Source organism: Schistocerca serialis, chromosome 8, assembly GCF_023864345.2.
Source record: "Schistocerca serialis cubense isolate TAMUIC-IGC-003099 chromosome 8, iqSchSeri2.2, whole genome shotgun sequence".
Taxonomy (NCBI): domain Eukaryota; kingdom Metazoa; phylum Arthropoda; class Insecta; order Orthoptera; family Acrididae; genus Schistocerca; species Schistocerca serialis.
Window position 1 is genome coordinate 32386377 of NC_064645.1, and position 18541 is coordinate 32404917.

General features: G+C 45.0%; 1 protein-coding gene across 5 annotated transcripts in view; it reads left to right on the plus strand.

The window, feature by feature from the left end:
• Nucleotides 1-18541, plus strand: part of LOC126416158 (TRAF3-interacting protein 1) — a 252874-nt gene that overhangs the window by 176576 nt on the left and 57757 nt on the right. For all 5 annotated transcript variants that reach the window (XM_050083716.1, XM_050083713.1, XM_050083717.1 and 2 more), the window contains 2 exons: nucleotides 8335-8500; nucleotides 11936-12115. In XM_050083716.1, coding sequence (XP_049939673.1) covers nucleotides 8335-8500; nucleotides 11936-12115 — 346 coding nt within the window. The remainder of the gene's footprint in view (nucleotides 1-8334; nucleotides 8501-11935; nucleotides 12116-18541) is intronic.

The following is an 18541-nucleotide window of genomic DNA, read 5'->3' on the forward strand; positions in this document are numbered from 1 at the left end:
TATGGCTGTCAGTTGTATGTCTATTTTGTGAGTCTAATTTCTGCTGAATGTTGATTTTGCTTAGAAATCAAAGACTAAGCTCATTATTCATATGTTGCTTTGACATTTCATGTACTTTTATTTTAGACCATTGATGCCTAATATTAGTTACTCTGTACTTAGGTCAATGAACGTCTCCCCAAAATAACACACAAGGGAAACAAAAACAGCATTGCTTTCTTCACAACCACAAATCCAGTTCTTCTTTTGGTTAATTTCTGCACTGAACTCATGGCATCGGTTTTTTGTTTGCTGCTACAGAGTCAGATTCAGAGTGGCCTACCTAGTGGTTTTCATCTAAGAGTCCTGTTGCTAAATGTCATATTTAATAACTCATTTACTTTGTTCGTGTTTGCTATATTCACAGTCAACTGAATTTTCCCTTACAGATAACACTGTGCAGACAGCAATAGACGATCAGTTACCTGACCTCACAATAACTACAATCTGGTACTGCACGCTACGGAATTCGAATCCCCGCCAGACGTCATGGATGTTGAAGACCCATAGAGGTCCCTGTACTATCGCGCCGTAAGCTGTGGTGGTGTGCACCTCCTGGCCCGCATTTACAGTGAGGGTGCCACAGTGGAACATGTGGTTGCAGCGGCCAATTGCGGCATTTCCGATTGAGTACTTAAGCGCCCGCCTGTCGCTCAGCCTGCCAATCTAACCTCGCGTGTTTCTCAGGACATATTGCCTCGCATTAGACAGTGTATTGACTTTCGTGTTTTCTTTACGAGTGGACGTGGTTGTCTTGTTTGGTTTGTGACTCTGTCGTCTGTTCTTGTTGTGTCGTAAGGTCCTTAGTTGGTTGTGTCCATCCTCTCCTGTCGTGTTGATGTTTGCGGGCCGCTCTGCAGCTCCTGCTGCGTTTCTGTCACTACAACCCCGCGACTGTCCTGGTCACAGTTACAACATTTTGGTGACGAGGTAAACGGTGGTCGTTCTTGGTATGGAGGCGAAGTTGGTCTGTCTGCTGGAGCAACAGCAGCAGCTCATGCAGCAGCAGCAGCAGCAGCTCCAGTTAGACATCTTACAAAAGTCGCTGCAGTTGCTAACGGACAAAGTCGATGCCTGGGATGCGTTACCGCACCAGCTTCAGGGTCCTCGTGTGTCCGATGCTTTCCCGCGTCCGCCGTAGTTTCCACCATTTCATGACGCTAAAGAGGACTGGGAAACCTACTTACATAGGTTGAAACAGCATTTCACGGCTTTTCAAGTCACGGATGACTCCTTGCAGCGGTCGTTGTTTTTGTCTTGGGCCTCTCCGGACACGTTCTTTCTTCTCCACAAGTTGGCACCATTGTCAGATCCTGTGGCTCTCTCTTTCCAGGTGATCTGCCTTTTGCTGACGAACTATTATTACCAACGCTACCACGTAGTCGCCTCACGGCTGGAGTTCCACCAGTACCATAAACAGCCTGGTCAATCGTATCATTCCTGGGTCACGGACTTGCAGGCTCTCAGCCGGGATGTGGTGGTTCAGCTGGCTCCCGACCCTGAGGGCCGTACTGCGGCGTTGAAACTCGACAACTCCTCCTTGTAAGACATTCTCCACATTGCCCACTCCTTTGAAATTGCTCAAGCGACTAACGAGCGTCTTATGGCGCGACTGCAGGTGGCGGCGGAGTCACGGCGGGTTCCGCCCTCGCGACGTCGACGTGGCCCGGCCGACAGGGGCCAGCGCCATTGGGACTCCTCGTGTTCCGACGTCTCTGTGGCGTCGGCGCCTTCAGTCGCCCCTATCTGCCGGTCGCATGGCCCACTTCTGCCTTGCCCACAGTGCTTTACTGCCCGTTCGCGGGCTGATTGTCCCCACTGCTGGAAAACGTGCACGCTGTGTAACAAGGAGGGCCACATTTGAATGGTTTGCCATAGTTGCTCGACTTGCTCCAGTCCTGCACCTCCTGGGCCTCAAGATACCGTCCACGCTCTGCACCCGGTCGTCCCACAGGATGACCCATCAGCACGGAAGCTTTTCCTCACGCTCCGCATTTTCACTGAGGATGTCAGTTTTCAGGTTGACACTGGGGCCACCGTCTCCCTGATTAATATGGCGACATATTCCTGGCTGGGCTCTCCTCTCTCCTGCATTGTCACCTCCCTCTTGCCGTTTGGTCACCTACGGAGACAGTTCCATTCCCCATAGTGGGCAGTTTGTTGTCCAGGCGACGTACAAGTGTGTTCACCGGCTCCTTACCCTCTTTGTCATCAACAATCCGTTGGCTTTGAATATATTGGGCCTGGATGTGTTTCAACTGTTTGGCTTTTCAATTTCCAATGAAGTTAAGGTTGTTGACACAGCTGTTCCCTTTTAGGACTTGGACGATCTGTACTCCGCTTTTGTACCGTTGTTTTAACCGAATCTCGGATGTGCTTCCAGCTTTCAGGCACACATCACCCTACGGCCGGATGCACAGCCTTGCTTTTTCTGGGCCCGGCCTCTTCCGGTGGCCTTGCGGCCCGTGGTCAAGCAGGAACTTGGATCGGCTCCAGGCTGCTGGCATGCTGGAGCCTGTCACTTACAGCGCATGGGCGACACCACTGGTGGTCATACGGAAACCCAATGGGTCCCATCGGCTGTGTGGGGACTTCGGCACTACAGTCAATGCTCAGTCCATCATTGACTTACCCCATTCCCTGACAGGGAGACCTTTTTGCCAAGCTTTCCGGGCGGGATTATTTTTCCAAGATCAACCTGGCTGGTACATAACACTAATTGCCCTTGGATGCCGAATCTCAGAAATTCATGGTTGTCAACACGCCTTTTGGATTGTATAAGTACAAGCGCCTTCCCTTTGGTGACTCTTCAGCGCCGACCATTTTCCAGCGATTCCTGGAGCAGCATACAGAGCCTATCCCTGCCTGTGTGAATTATCTGGATGACATCTTGGTCACCGGGCGTTCCCACCAGGAACATTTGCAAAACCCCAGCGCTTTATTTCACACTCTGCAGTCTGCTGGTTTACGCTGAAGGCTGGACAAGTGTTGTTTTTTCAACTGGAATGGAATACTTGGACCAATGGCTTAGCAAAGATGGCATTAGCCCTTCGGGTTGTAATGTCGTGGCCATTGAGGCCCTTCCTCGTCCCAAACACTTATCTGAACTCCACATGTTTTCTGAACTCTACATGTTTTTGGGCAAGGTTACTTATTACTTAAAGTTCTGCCTTCATTGCTCAACCCCTCAATCACTTGTGTCGCAAAGGGGTACCTTTTGAGTGGACCCCTGCCTGTGACAAGGCTTTTCTTCATTTAAAGGCAATGCTGAAATCCGCCCCTTATGTTACTCCCTTTTCTCCAGACTGCCCATTGGTTGTGGCGGCTGATGCGTCGGCGTATGGCATTGGGGCCGTTCTTGTTCACTGGGAATCCGATGGCTCCGAACAGCCCTTTGCTTATGCCTCTAAGACGTTGACCCCAGCACAACGGAACTACTCACAGATTGAAAAGGAGGCTCTGTCGATCGTGTTCGCTGTCCAAAAATTTCACTTCTATCTCTTTGGGGCAAAGTTCACCCTTCTGACAGACCGTAAACCCTTGGTTACACTTTTTGGACCTCACTCTCACCTTCTGAAGTGGACGGTTCAATGTCTCCAGCGCTGGGCATTATTTTTTCATAATTACGCTTAAGGATGTAAGGATGTAGAGGCTTACCTCACTAGGGGTAAGGTAGATACTGCCTACAGGAAAATGAAAGAGACCTTTGGAGAAAAGAGAGCCACTTGTATGAATATCAAGAGCTCAGATGGAAACCCAGTTCTAAGCAAAGAAAGGAAAGCAGAAAGGTGGAAGGAGTATATAGAGGGTCTATACAAGGGCGATGTACTTGTGGACAATATTATGGAAATGGAAGAGGATGTAGAAGAAGATGAAATGGGAGGTACGATACTGCGTGAAGAGTTTGACAGAGCAGTGAAAGACCTGAGTTGAAACAAGGCCCCGGGAGTAGACAACATTCCATTGGAACTACTGACGGCCTTGGGAGAGCCAGTCCTGACAAAACTCTACCATCTAGTGAGCAAGATGTATGAGACAGGTGAAATACCCTCAGACTTCAAGAAGAATATAATAATTCCAATCCCAAAGAAAGCAGGTGTTGACAGATGTGAAAATTACGGAACAATCAATTTAATAAGCCACAGCTGCAAAATACTAACACGAATTCTTTACAGACGAATGGAAAAACTGGTAGAAGCCGACCTCGGCAAAGATCAGTTTGGATTCCGCAGAAATGTTGGAACACGTGAGGCAATACTGACCCTATGACTTATCTTAGAAAATAGATTAGGGAAAGGCAAACCTACATTTCTAGCATTTTTAGACTTAGAGAAAGCTTTTGACAATGTTGACTGGAATACTCTCTCTCAAATTCTGAGGGTGGCAGGGGTAAAATACAGGGAGCGAAAGGCTATTTACAATTTGTACAGAAACCAGATGGCAGTTATAAGAGTCGAGGGGCATGAAAGGGAAGCAGCAGTTGGGAAGGGAGTGAGACAGGGTTGTAGCCTGTCCCCGATGTTATTCAATCTGTATACTGAGCAAGCAATAAAGGAAACAAAAGAAAAGTTCGATGTAGGTATTACAATCCATGGAGAAGAAATAAAAACATTGAGGTTCACCGATGACATTGTAATTCTGTCAGAGACAGCAAAGGACTTGGAAGAGCAGTTGAACGGAATGGACAGTGTCTTGAAAGGAGGATATAAGATGAACATCAGTGAAAGCAAAACGAGGATAATGGAATGTAGTCGAATTAAGTCGGGTGATGCTGGAGCAAAATAACTGATGATGGTCGAAGTAGAGAGGATATAAAATGTAGACTGGCAATGGCAAGGAAAGCATTTCTCAAGAACAGAAATTTGTTAACATCGAGTATAGATTTAAGTGTCAGGAAGTCGTTTCTGAAAGTATTTGTATGGAGTGTAGCCATGTATGGAAGTGAAACATGGACAGTAAATAGTTTGGACAAGAAGAGAATAGAAGCTTTCGAAATGTGATGCTACAGAAGAATGCTGAAGATTAGATGGGTAGATCACATAGCTAATGAGGAGGTATTGAATAGAATTGGGGAGAAGAGGAGCTTGTGGCACAACTTGACAAGAAGAAGGGACCGGTTGGTAGGACATGTTCTGAGGCATCAAGGGATCACAAATTTAGCATTGGAGGGCAGCGTGGAGGGTAAAAATCGTAGAGGGAGCCAAAGAGATGAATACACTAAGCAGATTCAGAAGGATGTAGGTTGCAGTAAGTACTGGGAGATGAAGAAGCTTGCACAGGATAGAGTAGCATGGAGAGCTGCATCAAACCACTCTCAAGACTGAAGACAACAACAACAACAACAACAACAACAACGCTTACACAATCTGGTATAAGCCTACCGCCCACCATGCTAACGCGGACACTTTGTCACGCTTCCCAGCGGGCCCCGATCCTGCCTTTGACCAACAGGAGGTCCTCTGCTTTCACATTGATTATGCCTGCCGGGATGCACTGGACAGTCTGCCTCCTATGGCTGTTCACATTGCTGCGGCTACCCTCCGCGACCCTGTCTTGCTGCAGGTTCTCAACTACCTGGTCCACGGGTGGCCATCCTACATCACTCGTCGGATGCAGTCCAATTTCAGCCCTTGGCGCCACCTGTCCCACAGGCTCTCCGTGGTCGATGATGTCCTTCTGTTGGACACGGAGTCAGATGCCCATCAGGTGGTCATCCCTCTGGCATTGCAGCTTCGTGTGCTCAGTTTGTTACCCCGTGGGCACTGGGGTATGTCCCGTATGAAAGTTTTTGTTTGCCGGCATGTGTATTGGCCAGGCATCAATGGCGATATTGAGCGCCTGGTCCGTGGGTGCGCTGTCTGTGCGTGTCACCAGGCGAGTCCCCCTCAGTCATTTGCACCCTCGCCTGTGCCTTGCCAGCCCTGGGATCGCATCCATATCGATTTTGCGGGCCCGTTTTTTGGGTCCATGTGGTTACTCATCGTTAATGCCTACTCCAAATACCCATATGTTCTCCGAATGCATTCCACCACCACAGAGGCTACACTTACGGCCCTGGACCAGGTTCTCGCCATCGAGGGTCTGCCACATACATCGGTCTCCGATAATGGTCCCCAATTCACGCCGTCCTCCTTCCACGACTTTTGTCAGGCCAACGGTATCAAACATATCCGTAGCCCACCTTCCCACCCTTCTTCCAATGGTGCAACAGAGAGGCTTGTCCGCACTTTTAAACAACAGTTGACTAAGGCAGTCGACACATCTCCAACCACATCAGCCCTCACCCTGTTTTTGAGCACCCATCGCACTACGTCCATTGACGGATGCAGTCCAGCAGAGCTCCTTCATGGACGACTGCCGCGGACCCTGCTCCATTTGCTGATGCCATCCTCCTCCCGCCTCCACTCCCGGCCCTCACGGCGGTAGGCCCCTGGCACGGCCGTGTGGTCCCGCGAGTACGGGCGCAAGGCGGGTTGGACACCCGCCACAGTCGTCGCAGCCCATGGGTGGCATGTGACGTTGGTGCAGACATCGAAAGGCTTGGGGCGCCGTCATCATAATCAGCTCCGCCCGCATGCTGCCACCGGGACTCGTCCCACCGCCTCTGTTCCTACCTCCTTCAGGTCAAGTGGTTCTAGAGTCACCATCCCTGCCCCCGGTTGCCATCTCCCCGAGGGCCTGCCGCCGGCCCTCTCTGCTCCGGGTGGATCGGCGGCTCCCTCCCCCGCCCTGGACTCTGGATCGGCTGTCATGGATACCTCTGGCATCCCCCCCTCCCCGCCAATAGCGGTTGATGAGCCCAGCCCCTCTTCCCACTGCCGCCCGCCTTGGCACCGTCCGGGGTGTTTCTGCCCCTACGCACAAGTTCAGAGGGGGAGGGATCTGGTACCGTGCACTGTGGAATTTGAATCCCCGCCAGACATCATGGACGTCGAAGACCTATAGAGGTCTCTGTACCATCGCGCCGTAAGCTGTAGAGGCGCATGCCTCCTGGCCCGCATTTACAGTGAGGGCGCCACAGTGGAACACATGGTTTCAGCAGCCAATAGCAGTGTCCCCGATCGAGTACTTAAGCACCTGCCTGTCGCTCAGCCTGCCAGTCTAACCTCGCGTGCGTCTCAAGACATATCGCTTCGCATTAGACAGCGTATTGACTTTTGTGTTTTCTTTGTGAGTGGATGTGGTTGTCTAGTAGGTTTTCTTGACTCTGTTGTTTCATTCTTGTTGTTGTTGTCGTAAGGTCCTTCATTGGTCGTGTCCGTCCTCTCCCATTGTGCTGTTGTTCGCGGCCGCTCCGCGGGTTCTGCCATGTTTCAGTCACTACAACCCCGCAAGTGTTCCGGTCACCATTACAACATACGTCTTTGTACAGAATTGTATCACACAAATATAATGAGTATAAACAGAAATAATACACCTTTTTTTGGAAAACAGATGCTCAACAGATGGTGAATACATTCGTTTTTTGTTCTGTAGCAATATCCCTGCTGTTGTGAAACATACCAATATTGAAATAATGCCTCTTAGTTTCAAAATCTAAAGGCGTAAATATATTCAAATTATATATAGCTATTTATAATGATATTTAAGTGTGTTATTTCTGTGTTCAATTTAATTCAGCATTAACTAGCATTTAGGAACACATTAACATTAACTTGCATGAAGATTGTAAACTTGGATTACAAGAAATCTGCAGTCTGATGTATTCTAACATGATCCCTAGATGGCAGATCGTGCTTGTATAGGCCCTGCATTTTACTGCTCTGTGGCAGAAGGAACATAAAGCTCTGTGTCAGACTACCTGTGGCTCCACCTCCACCATAAGAAGCGTGTAGAAACCAATGGCTCAGCCTTTCAGTCAGTGGTTATGAGGGCAGACGGTGCCAATCTGCAATTGGCTCCAAGCTTCAGAAAACTACCGCGAGAGCGCATGCAGCGAAACGCGCCTCTTCAAGTCAGAAAATACATACTCCGAAACAATGTTTTATGTGCCATTCACAAAGATTTCTCTTTCTTTCTTTTTTATACAAGTGGTGCCATGGGACAGTGGCACTACCTGAGAGGCCATCCCTGTTGCATATTCAGATGTGTCAGTCTTGAATGATAAAACACAAATGTGTTTTCCTATCAGTGGTTCAGTGCTAAGTAAGTATTTGGTGTAATCTGGAAACACACAACTTTGTTTTATATTCTTGTACCTAACTGAGCCAACAGAAATTTACAAAAGAGCTTTGACTGGTGCCAAAATACAAACTATTTTCATATTGGTAATTTGTGATTGTTATTGCTAAACAGGACAGACACTAGTAAATCAGATAAGTGAAAGGGATAAATTGACTGCGGATGATGACAAAATGAAAGAAGAAAATGAACATCCAGAGCCTGTTCCCAGCTCCCAAGGAACAGAACAAAACATAGTGAATCCAGAAACAAAGTCAACAGATATGAAGAATATCACTAGGTAGTGTATTATTATTACAAGTGAGTAACATTTTCTGTTTTCTTTTAGAAGTGCTTGCAATCTTGCCATTATAACAGACTCATAAACATAATACATTGTATAGAAAGATATAATGAATCTATATCTTTCTATACAATGTATTTAAAATCACATGGAGAGTGCAATGGCTGCTTGGAAAGTAACTTCTGGCTGACTATTAATAAAATACTGACCCATTTAATGAAATTTTATTGATTAAATACTCAAGCTACAACCATACATTCCTTATTTAAAAACAGTTAATGACACAGTGTAAAATATTGATCACAGTGACTGGTTTCAGCTGCGTATAACCATCTACAGGTATATTTTACATTAAAAGGTTACTTGCAATAGATATAAAGGACCTCTGTGGACTGATCTGTCAAAGTGTGACAAACTTCTGTGTACCTTCATTGCAGAAGTGCCAGCAACATTAACCATGATTTGACAAGATCTTGAAAATCTTCATTCAGTAATCTGATTTAACAGTATGTCTTCCTTGTGCTGAAAGACAATGATCATATCTTTCTTTGGAGAAAACATCGGGTGGCATTTTCCAGATTTTTGTGGTGAACTGGTTTGAGACTTTGACATTCTCACAGCATTCACTTACAGAATCTGTGTGTCATCAGCAGTTCATTGTGACTAAGAAAATAGTCATCTTTCACTACTTGTTGTTGTAAGAACATGAGAGTCAAACCAATTCTGTGCGTTCTAAGGTCACCTCAAAGAATTTTGTGCACCTACTGAGCACAAACCTTGTGATAGCCAATCTTTCAATTACTCTGAACATCCAGAGCCCATTCCCAGCTCCTGAGGTACAGAACAGAACATGGTGAGCCCAGAAACACAACCAACAGTTATGAGGAATATCATACATTCTATATTATTACCACAAACAAGTAACACTTTCTGTTTTCTCTTAGAAACCGTGGATCTTGCCATTGGTGGGGAGGCTTGCTTGCCTCAGCGATACAGGTAGCCATACCGTAGGTGCAAACACAATGGAGGGGTATCTTTTGAGAGGCCAGACAAATGTGTGGTTCCTGAAGAGAGGCAGCAGCTTTCTGAGTTGATGCAGGGCAGCGGTCTGGATGATTGACTGATCTGGCCTTGTAGCATCAACCAAAATGGTGTGGTACTGTGGATGACTGAAACCAAGGGGAAACTACAGCCATAATTTTCTCAAGTGCATGCAGACCTACTGTGTGATTAAATATGATGGCATCCTTTTGGGTAAAATATTTCACATGTAAAATGGTCCCCCATTTGGATGTCTGGCCAGAAACTACTTAGGAGGATGTCTTCATCAGAGGTTGTGGAGGGTTTCAGAGTAGAACATTCAGTAAATCATTGAGTAGAACATTGGAAAGGGATATAATAGAAGATGAAGGGGTAGCATTGGGAGATGAGAAAGTGGAGACAGCGGAGGATCAAATAGGTAAAAAGGACATGTCATAGTGGAAATTCTTGGATAAAACTAGTGATACCGAATTTAACTGATGAAATGAGAATCTAAAAATGCAGCAAATGAATCATGCGAAATGGAATACAAATGTCTAAAAATGAGATTGGTAGGAAGTGCAAAATGGTTGAGCAGGAATGCCTGGAGGACAAATGTAAGGATTTAGAAGAATATATCCCTATAAGAAAGACAGATACTGCATACAGTAAAATTGAAGAGGCCTTGTCAAAAAAGAGAAGCAGCTATACAAATATCAAGAGCTCAAATAAAAAACCAGTTCTAAGCAAAGAATGGAAAGCTGAAATGTGGAAGGAGTATGTAGAGCATCTATACGAGGGAGATGAATTTGGAGGCAAAATTATAGAACTAGATGAAGACATAGATGAATGTGAGATGGGAGATATGATAGTGGGAGAAGAACCTGATAGAACAGAGAAAGGCCTAAATCAAAACAAGGCCCCAGGAATAGAAGACATTCTGCCAGGATTACTGATAGGCTTGGGAGAGCGAGCTGAGCCAGAAGTTATACAATATGTATGAGACAGGCAAGTTAGCCTCAGACCTCAAAAAGAATGTAATAGTTCCAATTCCAAAGAAATCAGGTGCTGAAAGGTGTGAATATTACCAAACTACCAGTTTAATAAGTAATGTTTGACAAATGCTAACTTGAATCCTGTACAAAAGAATGGCAAAACTGGTAGAAGCCAACATCATTGAAGGTGAGTTTGGATTACAGAGAAATGTAGGGACATGAAAGATAATCCTGACCCTACAACTTATCTGGAAAATAGGTTAAGGAAAGGCCAACCTACATTTATAGCATTTTTAGACTTACAGAAAGCTTTTGACAGTATTGACTGGAGTACTTTATTTGAAATTCCAAAGGTAGCAGGGTAAAATACAGGGAGTGAAAGGCTATTTACTACTTGAGAGAAACTAGACGGCAGTTATAAGAGTTGATGGGCCTGGATGGGAAGCAGTGTTAGAGAAGGGAGTGACACAGGGTTGTAGCCTGTCCTCGATGTTATTCAATCTGTAATTTGAACAAACAGTAAAGAAACCCAAAGAAAAGTGTTTAGTAGGACTTAATGTTCAGGGAGAAGAAATAAAAACTTTGAGGTTTGCCAATGACACAGTAATCTGTCAGACACAACCGTGGACTTGGAAGAGCAGTTTAACAGAATGGACAGTTTCTTGAAAGGAGGTTATAAGATGAACATCAACAAAAGCTAAATGAGAATAATGGAATGTAGTCGAATTAAATCAGATGATGCTGATGGTATTAGATTAGGAAATGAGACATTGAAAGTAGTATATGAGTTTTGCTATTTGGGCAGCAAAGTAACTGGTGATGGTCGAAGCAGAGAGGATATAAAATATAGACTAGTAATGACAAGAAAAGCATTTCTGAAGAAGAGAAATTTGTTGATATTGAGTATAGATTTAGATGTCAGGAAGTCTTTCCCGAAAGTGTTTGTGGAGTATAGCCATGTGTGGAAGTGAAACGTGGACGATAAACAGTTTAGAAAAGAAGAGAATAGAAGCTTTTGAAATATGGTGCTACAGATGAATGCTGAAGAATAGGTGAGTGGACCATATATTTAATGTGGTACTTAACAGAATTTACCACTCATAACATTCTCTCCATAAACTGCACAAATTTTATGGTGTATCTCTACAATTTTTGGTTTTTTACCTGCAGAAAATAAATAATTGCACACATTCCCAATCATCAGGTTTCATTATAGTAGCACACTATAATGCTACAAGCAGCAGGTCAGTGATCTCCCATCTCAGTAGCAAAGGCACACTGGCCTAAGCTGGATATTGGTGAACAGGACATATTATTAGGCACCTTTTTTCTTGTTTTGCAGTTACTCTCTGACAACTATTATGTGTTTTGGAATGGTTACTATGATTTTCAGATATTATGTTTGTTCTCCTTACAGCAGCAGCAATAATATTACCAACAACAATGTTCACAATGGAGAAGGAAGTGTTGCGGCGCCAAAAGTGAATGTAATCAGACCGAAGACAGCTCGTCTGGGAAGTGCCAGGCCTATGAGTGCCAGGCCAGCTGCTCCACGGATAAGAGATCGTGGCGAGGTGGTGGTGCCTGCGGAAGTCCAGTGAGTACCTGCAAGAGTACCCATTGAAAACTTCATCCGTTCAAGTCTAAAGAGAGAATATATCAACAAAAATAATCAATTCTAAAAGTATAATGTAACCAGTGGAAAAATGCTCCTACCAGGGTACAAAAATGTGAATATGTTATGGTTTATTTAAAGGATTGACTGAAAAGTGGGGTACCAGCTGCCTCATTCTACCTTCCTCAGCGCCTTTATGTATTTTCCCAAAAATTTGGCACACAGATGTATTCCCACTTTTTTTAAAATATGCAACTTACCCTGGGGGACTGATGACCTTCGCTGTTTAGTCCCCCTTAAACATCCCAACAACCACCACCACCACCACCAACTTACCTCAAACTCCCGCAAGCTCTTTGAACTGTAACCCTCTCACTCTAACTAGTCCATCACTGTAAATTGCCCATACCCTTCCAATCCCAGTTGTCCTTTCTCACTCGTTCAGCCAAACTCATTGTCATTATCTCTTTGTTTCTCTCTGTCATTGTCTCCTGTGTCACACCCATAGTCCCCTTCATTCTGTCCTACTTTTACAGTCTCATCTCGCTGCTCTTTCTCTCCCTTACTGCTGGTATCTCATTTCTACCTTCCAAATGCTGCTGTCTCATCTCACTGTTACTATCTCTCTCTTATTCATTGTAGCATAATATACTGTGTCTCATTTTGACTGGCTCTCACCCACCTCCACTTTCTCTTTCTCTTTATTTCCCCCTACCCGGCACTGTCTCCTTCGCTCTTTAGCACTGTTCTGTCACTGTCAACTATGTTCCATTGCCATCCCGTCCCTCTTTTTCTCTCACACTGCCATTGTCTCCTTTGCTCTAACACAACCCCTGTCTGTTATCTTCCAGTATTTAATAATTTTCCATCTCTGTCCATTGTCACTGTCTTCTTTTCCTCCTCCTCTTTCAGCATAAAGAAGTCCAAATAAGAAAATATTCACGTCCTCTGTACTCCAATAGCATGTTTCTGCTGGTTCACTTCTTTTCTCTGCTGCTCATTACCAACGAACACTGTCTGCCTGTGTCCGTTCATGCGAATGGACAGTTTGTTGATGGTCATTCCCACATAGAAAGCTTCACAGTGTAGGCAGGTCAGTTGGTAAATCACGTGGGTGCTTTCACACGTGGCACTGCCATTGATTGTGCACACCTTCCGGGTTACAGGATTGGAGTAGGTGGTGGTGGGAGGGTGCATGGGACAGGTTTTACACCGGGGGCGGTTACAAGGGTAGGAGCCAGAGGGTAGGGAAGGTGGTTTGGGGATTTCATAGGGATGAACCAAGAGGTTACGAAGGTTAGGTGGATGGCGGAAAGACACTCTTGGTGGAGTGGGGAGGATTTCATGAAGGATGGATCTCATTTCAGGGCAGTATTTGAGAAAGTTGTATCCCAGCTGGAGAGCCACATTCAGAGTCTGATCCAGTCTACATCTATATCTACATTTATACTCCGCAAGCCACCCAACGGTGTGTGGCGGAGGGCACTTTATGTGCCACGGTCATTACCTCCCTTTTCTGTTCCAGTTGTGTATGGTTCGCAGGAAGAACGACCGTCTGAAAGCCTCCGTACGTCCTCAAATCTCTCTAATTTTACATTCGTGATCTCCTCGGGAGGTATAAGTAGGGGGAAGCAATATATTCGATACCTCATCCAGAAACGCACCCTCTCGAAACCTGGCGAGCAAGCTACACCGCGATGCAGAGTGCCTCTCTTGCAGAGTCTGCCACTTGAGTTTGCTAAACATCTCCGTAATGCTATCACGGTTACCAAATAACCCTGTGACGAAATGCGCCGCTCTTCTTTGGATCTTCTCTATCTCCTCCGTCAACCCGAACTGGCATGAATCCCACACTGATGGGCAATACTCAAGTATAGGTCGAACGAGTGTTTTGTAAGCCACCTCCTTTGTTGATGGACTACATTTTCTAAAGACTCTCCCAATGAATCTCAACCTGGCACCCGCCTTACCAACAATTAATTTTATATGATCATTCCACTTCAAATCGTTCCGCACGCATACTCCCAGATATTTTACAGAAGTAACTGCTACCAGTGTTTGTTCTGCTATCATATAATCATACAATAAAGGATCTCTCTTTCTATGTATTCACAATACATTACATTTGTCTATGTTAAGGGTCAGTTGCCACTTCTTGCACCAAGTGCCTATCCGCTGCAGATCTTCCTGCATTTTGCTACAATTTTCTAATGCTGCAACTTCTCTGTATACTACAGCATCATCCGCGAAAAGCCGCATGGAACTTCCGACACTATCTACTAGGTCATTTATATATATTGTGAAAAGCAATGGTCCCATAACACTCCCCTGTGGCACGCCAGAGGTTACTTTAACGTCTGTAGACGTCTCCCCATTGATAACAACATGCTGTGTTCTGTTTGCTAAAAACTCTTCAATCCAGCCACACACTTGGTCTGATATTCCGTAGGCTCTTACTTTGTTTATCAGGTGACAGTGCGGAACTGTATCGAACGCCTTCTGAAAGTCAAGGAAAACAGCATCTACCTGGGAGCCTGTATCTAGTATTTACTGGGTCTCATGAACAAATAAAGCGAGTTGGGTCTCACACGATCGCTGTTTCCGGAATCCATGTTGATTCCTCCAGAGTAGATTCTGGGTTTCCAAAAACGACATGATACGCGAGCAAAAAACATGTTCTAAAATTCTACATCTACATCTACATCTACATTGATACTCCGCAAGCCACCCAACGGTGTCTGGCGGAGGGCACTTTACGTGCCACTGTCATTACCTCCCTTTCCTGTTCCAGTCGCGTATGGTTCGCGGGAAGAACGACTGTCTGAAAGCCTCCGTGCGCTCTCTAATCTTTCTAATTTTACATTCGTGATCTGCTTGGGAGGTATAAGTAGGGGGAAGCAATATATTCGATACCTCATCCAGAAACGCACCCTCTCGAAACCTGGCGAGCAAGCTACACCGCGATGCAAATCGCCTCTCTTGCAGAGTCTGCCACTTGAGTTTATTAAACATCTCCGTAACGCTATCACGGTTACCAAATAACCCTGTGACGAAACGCGCCGCTCTTCTTTGGATCTTCTCTATCTCCTCCGTCAACCCGAACTGGCATGAATCCCACACTGATGGGCAATACTCAAGTATAGGTCGAACGAGTGTTTTGTAAGCCACCTCCTTTGTTGATGGACTACATTTTCTAAGGACTCTCCCAATGAATCTCAACCTGGCACCCGCCTTACCAACAATTAATTTTATATGATCATTCCACTTCAAATCGTTCCGCATGCATACTCCCAGATATTTTACAGAAGTAACTGCTACCAGTGTTTGTTCCGCTATCATATAATCATACAATAAAGGATCCTTCTTTCTATGTATTCGCAATACATTACATTTGTCTATGTTAAGGGTCAGTTGCCACTTCTTGCACCAATTGCCTATCCGCTGCAGGTCTTCCTGCATTTCGCTACAATTTTCTAATGCTGCAACTTCTCTGTATACTACAGCATCATCTGCGAAAAGCCGCATGGAACTTCCGACACTATCTACCAGGTCATTTATATATACTGTGAAAAGCAATGGTCCCATAACACTCCCCTGTGGCACGCCAGAGGTTACTTTAACGTCTGTAGACGTCTCCCCATTGATAACAACATGCTGTGTTCTGTTTGCTAAAAACTCTTCAATCCAGCCACACACTTGGTCTGATATTCCGTAGGCTCTTACTTTGTTTATCAGGCGACAGTGCGGAACTGTATCGAACGCCTTCTGAAAGTCAAGGAAAACAGCATCTACCTGGGAGCCTGTATCTAGTATTTACTGGGTCTCATGAACAAATAAAGCGAGTTGGGTCTCACACGATCGCTGTTTCCGGAATCCATGTTGATTCCTCCAGAGTAGATTCTGGGTTTCCAAAAACGACATGATACGCGAGCAAAAAACATGTTCTAAAATTCTACATCTACATTGATACTCCGCAAGCCACCCAACGGTGTGTGGCGGAGGGCACTTTACGTGCCACTGTCATTACTTCCCTTTCCTGTTCCAGTCGCGTATGGTTCGCGGGAAGAACGACTGTCTGAAAGCCTCCGTGCGCTCTCTAATCTCTCTAATTTTACATTCGTGATCTCCTTGGGAGGTATAAGTAGGGGGAAGCAATATATTCGATACCTCATCCAGAAACGCACCCTCTCGAAACCTGGCGAGCAAGCTACACCGCAATGCAGATCGCCTCTCTTGCAGAGTCTGCCACTTGAGTTTATTAAACATCTCCGTAACGCTATCACGGTTACCAAATAACCCTGTGACGAAACGCGCCGCTCTTCTTTGGATCTTCTCTATCTCCTCCGTCAGATCCCACACTGATGAGCAATACTCAAGTATAAGTCGAATGAGTGTTTTGTAAGCCACCTCCTTTGTTGATGGACTACATTTTCTGAGCACTCTCCCAATGAATCTCAACCTGGTACCCGCCTTACCAACAATTAATTTTATATGATCATTCCACTTCAAATTGTTCCGCACGCATACTTCCAGATATTTTACAGAAGTAACTGCTACCAGTGTTTGTTCCGCTATCATATAATCATACAATAAAGGATCCTTCTTTCTATGTATTCGCAATACATTACATTTGTCTATGTTAAGGGTCAGTTGCCACTCCCTGCACCAAGTGCCTATCCGCTGCAGATCTTCCTGCATTTCGCTACAATTTTCTAATGCTGCAACTTCTCTGTATACTACAGCATCATCCGCGAAAAGCTGCATGGAACTTCCGACACTATCTACCAGGTCATTTATATATATTGTGAAAAGCAATGGTCCCATAACACTCCCCTGTGGCACGCCAGTGGTTACTTTAACGTCTGTAGACGTCTCTCCATTGATAACAACATGCTGTGTTCTGTTTGCTAAAAACTCTTCAATCCAGCCACACAGCTGGTCTGATATTCCGTAGGCTCTTACTTTATTTATCAGGCGACAGTGCGGAACTGTATCGAACGCCTTCCGGAAGTCAAGAAAAATAGCATCTACCTGGGAGCCTGTATCTAATATTTTCTGGGTCTCATGAACAAATAAAGCGAGTTGGGTCTCACACGATCGCTGTTTCCGGAATCCATGTTGATTCCTACATAGTAGATTCTGGGTTTCCAGAAATGACATGATACGCGAGCAAAAAACATGTTCTAAAATTCTACAAGAGATCGACGTCAGAGATATAGGTCTATAGTTTTGCGCATCTGCTCGACGACCCTTCTTGAAGACTGGGACTACCTGTGCTCTTTTCCAATCATTTGGAACCTTCCATTCCTCCAGAGACTTGTGGTACACGGCTGTTAGAAGGGGGGCCAAGTTCTTTCGCGTACTCTGTGTAGAATCGAATTGGTATCCTGTCAGGTCCAGTGGACTTTCCTCTGTTGAGTGATTCCAGTTGCTTTTCTATTCCTTGGACACTTATTTCGATGTCGGAAAGTATCCTGTCACAAGTGGGGCACTTTTGGGGTCCTTCTGTGGGAGGTTCTGGGCTTGAGGGGATGAGGAAGTGGCTCTGGTTATTTGCTTCTGGCCTTGACTGATCTGGCCTTGTAGCATCAACCAAAATGGTATGGCTGTACTGGTACTGTGAACAACTGAAAGCTAGGGGAAACTACAGCTGTAATTTTTCCCATGGGCATGAAGCCCTACTGTGTGTTTAAATATGATGGCAGCCTTTTGGGTAAAACATTTTGCATGTAAACTGGTCCCCTATTTGGATCTCCGAGCAGGAACTACTTAGGAGGATGTCATCATCAAGAGAAACAAAACTGAACTGCCATTATGCACTTTGGAGCATGGGCTGTTAGATTCCTTAATCGAGCAGTTAGGTTAGAAAATTTAGAAAGTGGAAATGGATCATTTCAAGTTAGATATAGCGGGAATGGGTGAAGTTTGGTGAAAAGAGGAACAGAACTTCTGGCTAGGTAAATGCAGGCTTATATATACAAAATGAAAGAGGGATAATGCAGGAATAGGTTTAATAATGAATGAGAAAGTAGGAATATGAGTAAGCTTCTATGAGTACTGTAGTGAATGCATATTGGAGCCAAGATAGACATGAAACCTACAACCACCACAGTAGTACAAGATTTTATGCCAGCTTGCTCCACAGGTGATGAAGAGGTAGAAGAAATTTATGATGAGATGAAAAAAATTATTCAGGTAGTTAAGAGAGATGAAATTTTAATAGTGATGTGCGACTGGAATTCAGTAGTAAGAAAAGGAAGAACAGGAAAAATAGTAGATGAATATGGACCTGGAAAAGGTATGAAAGAGAAAGCTGCCTGGTAGAATTGTGCACAGAGCATAAATTTAATCATCACTACCACGTGGTTTAAGACTCATGAAAGAAGGCTGTACTCGTGGAAGAGACCT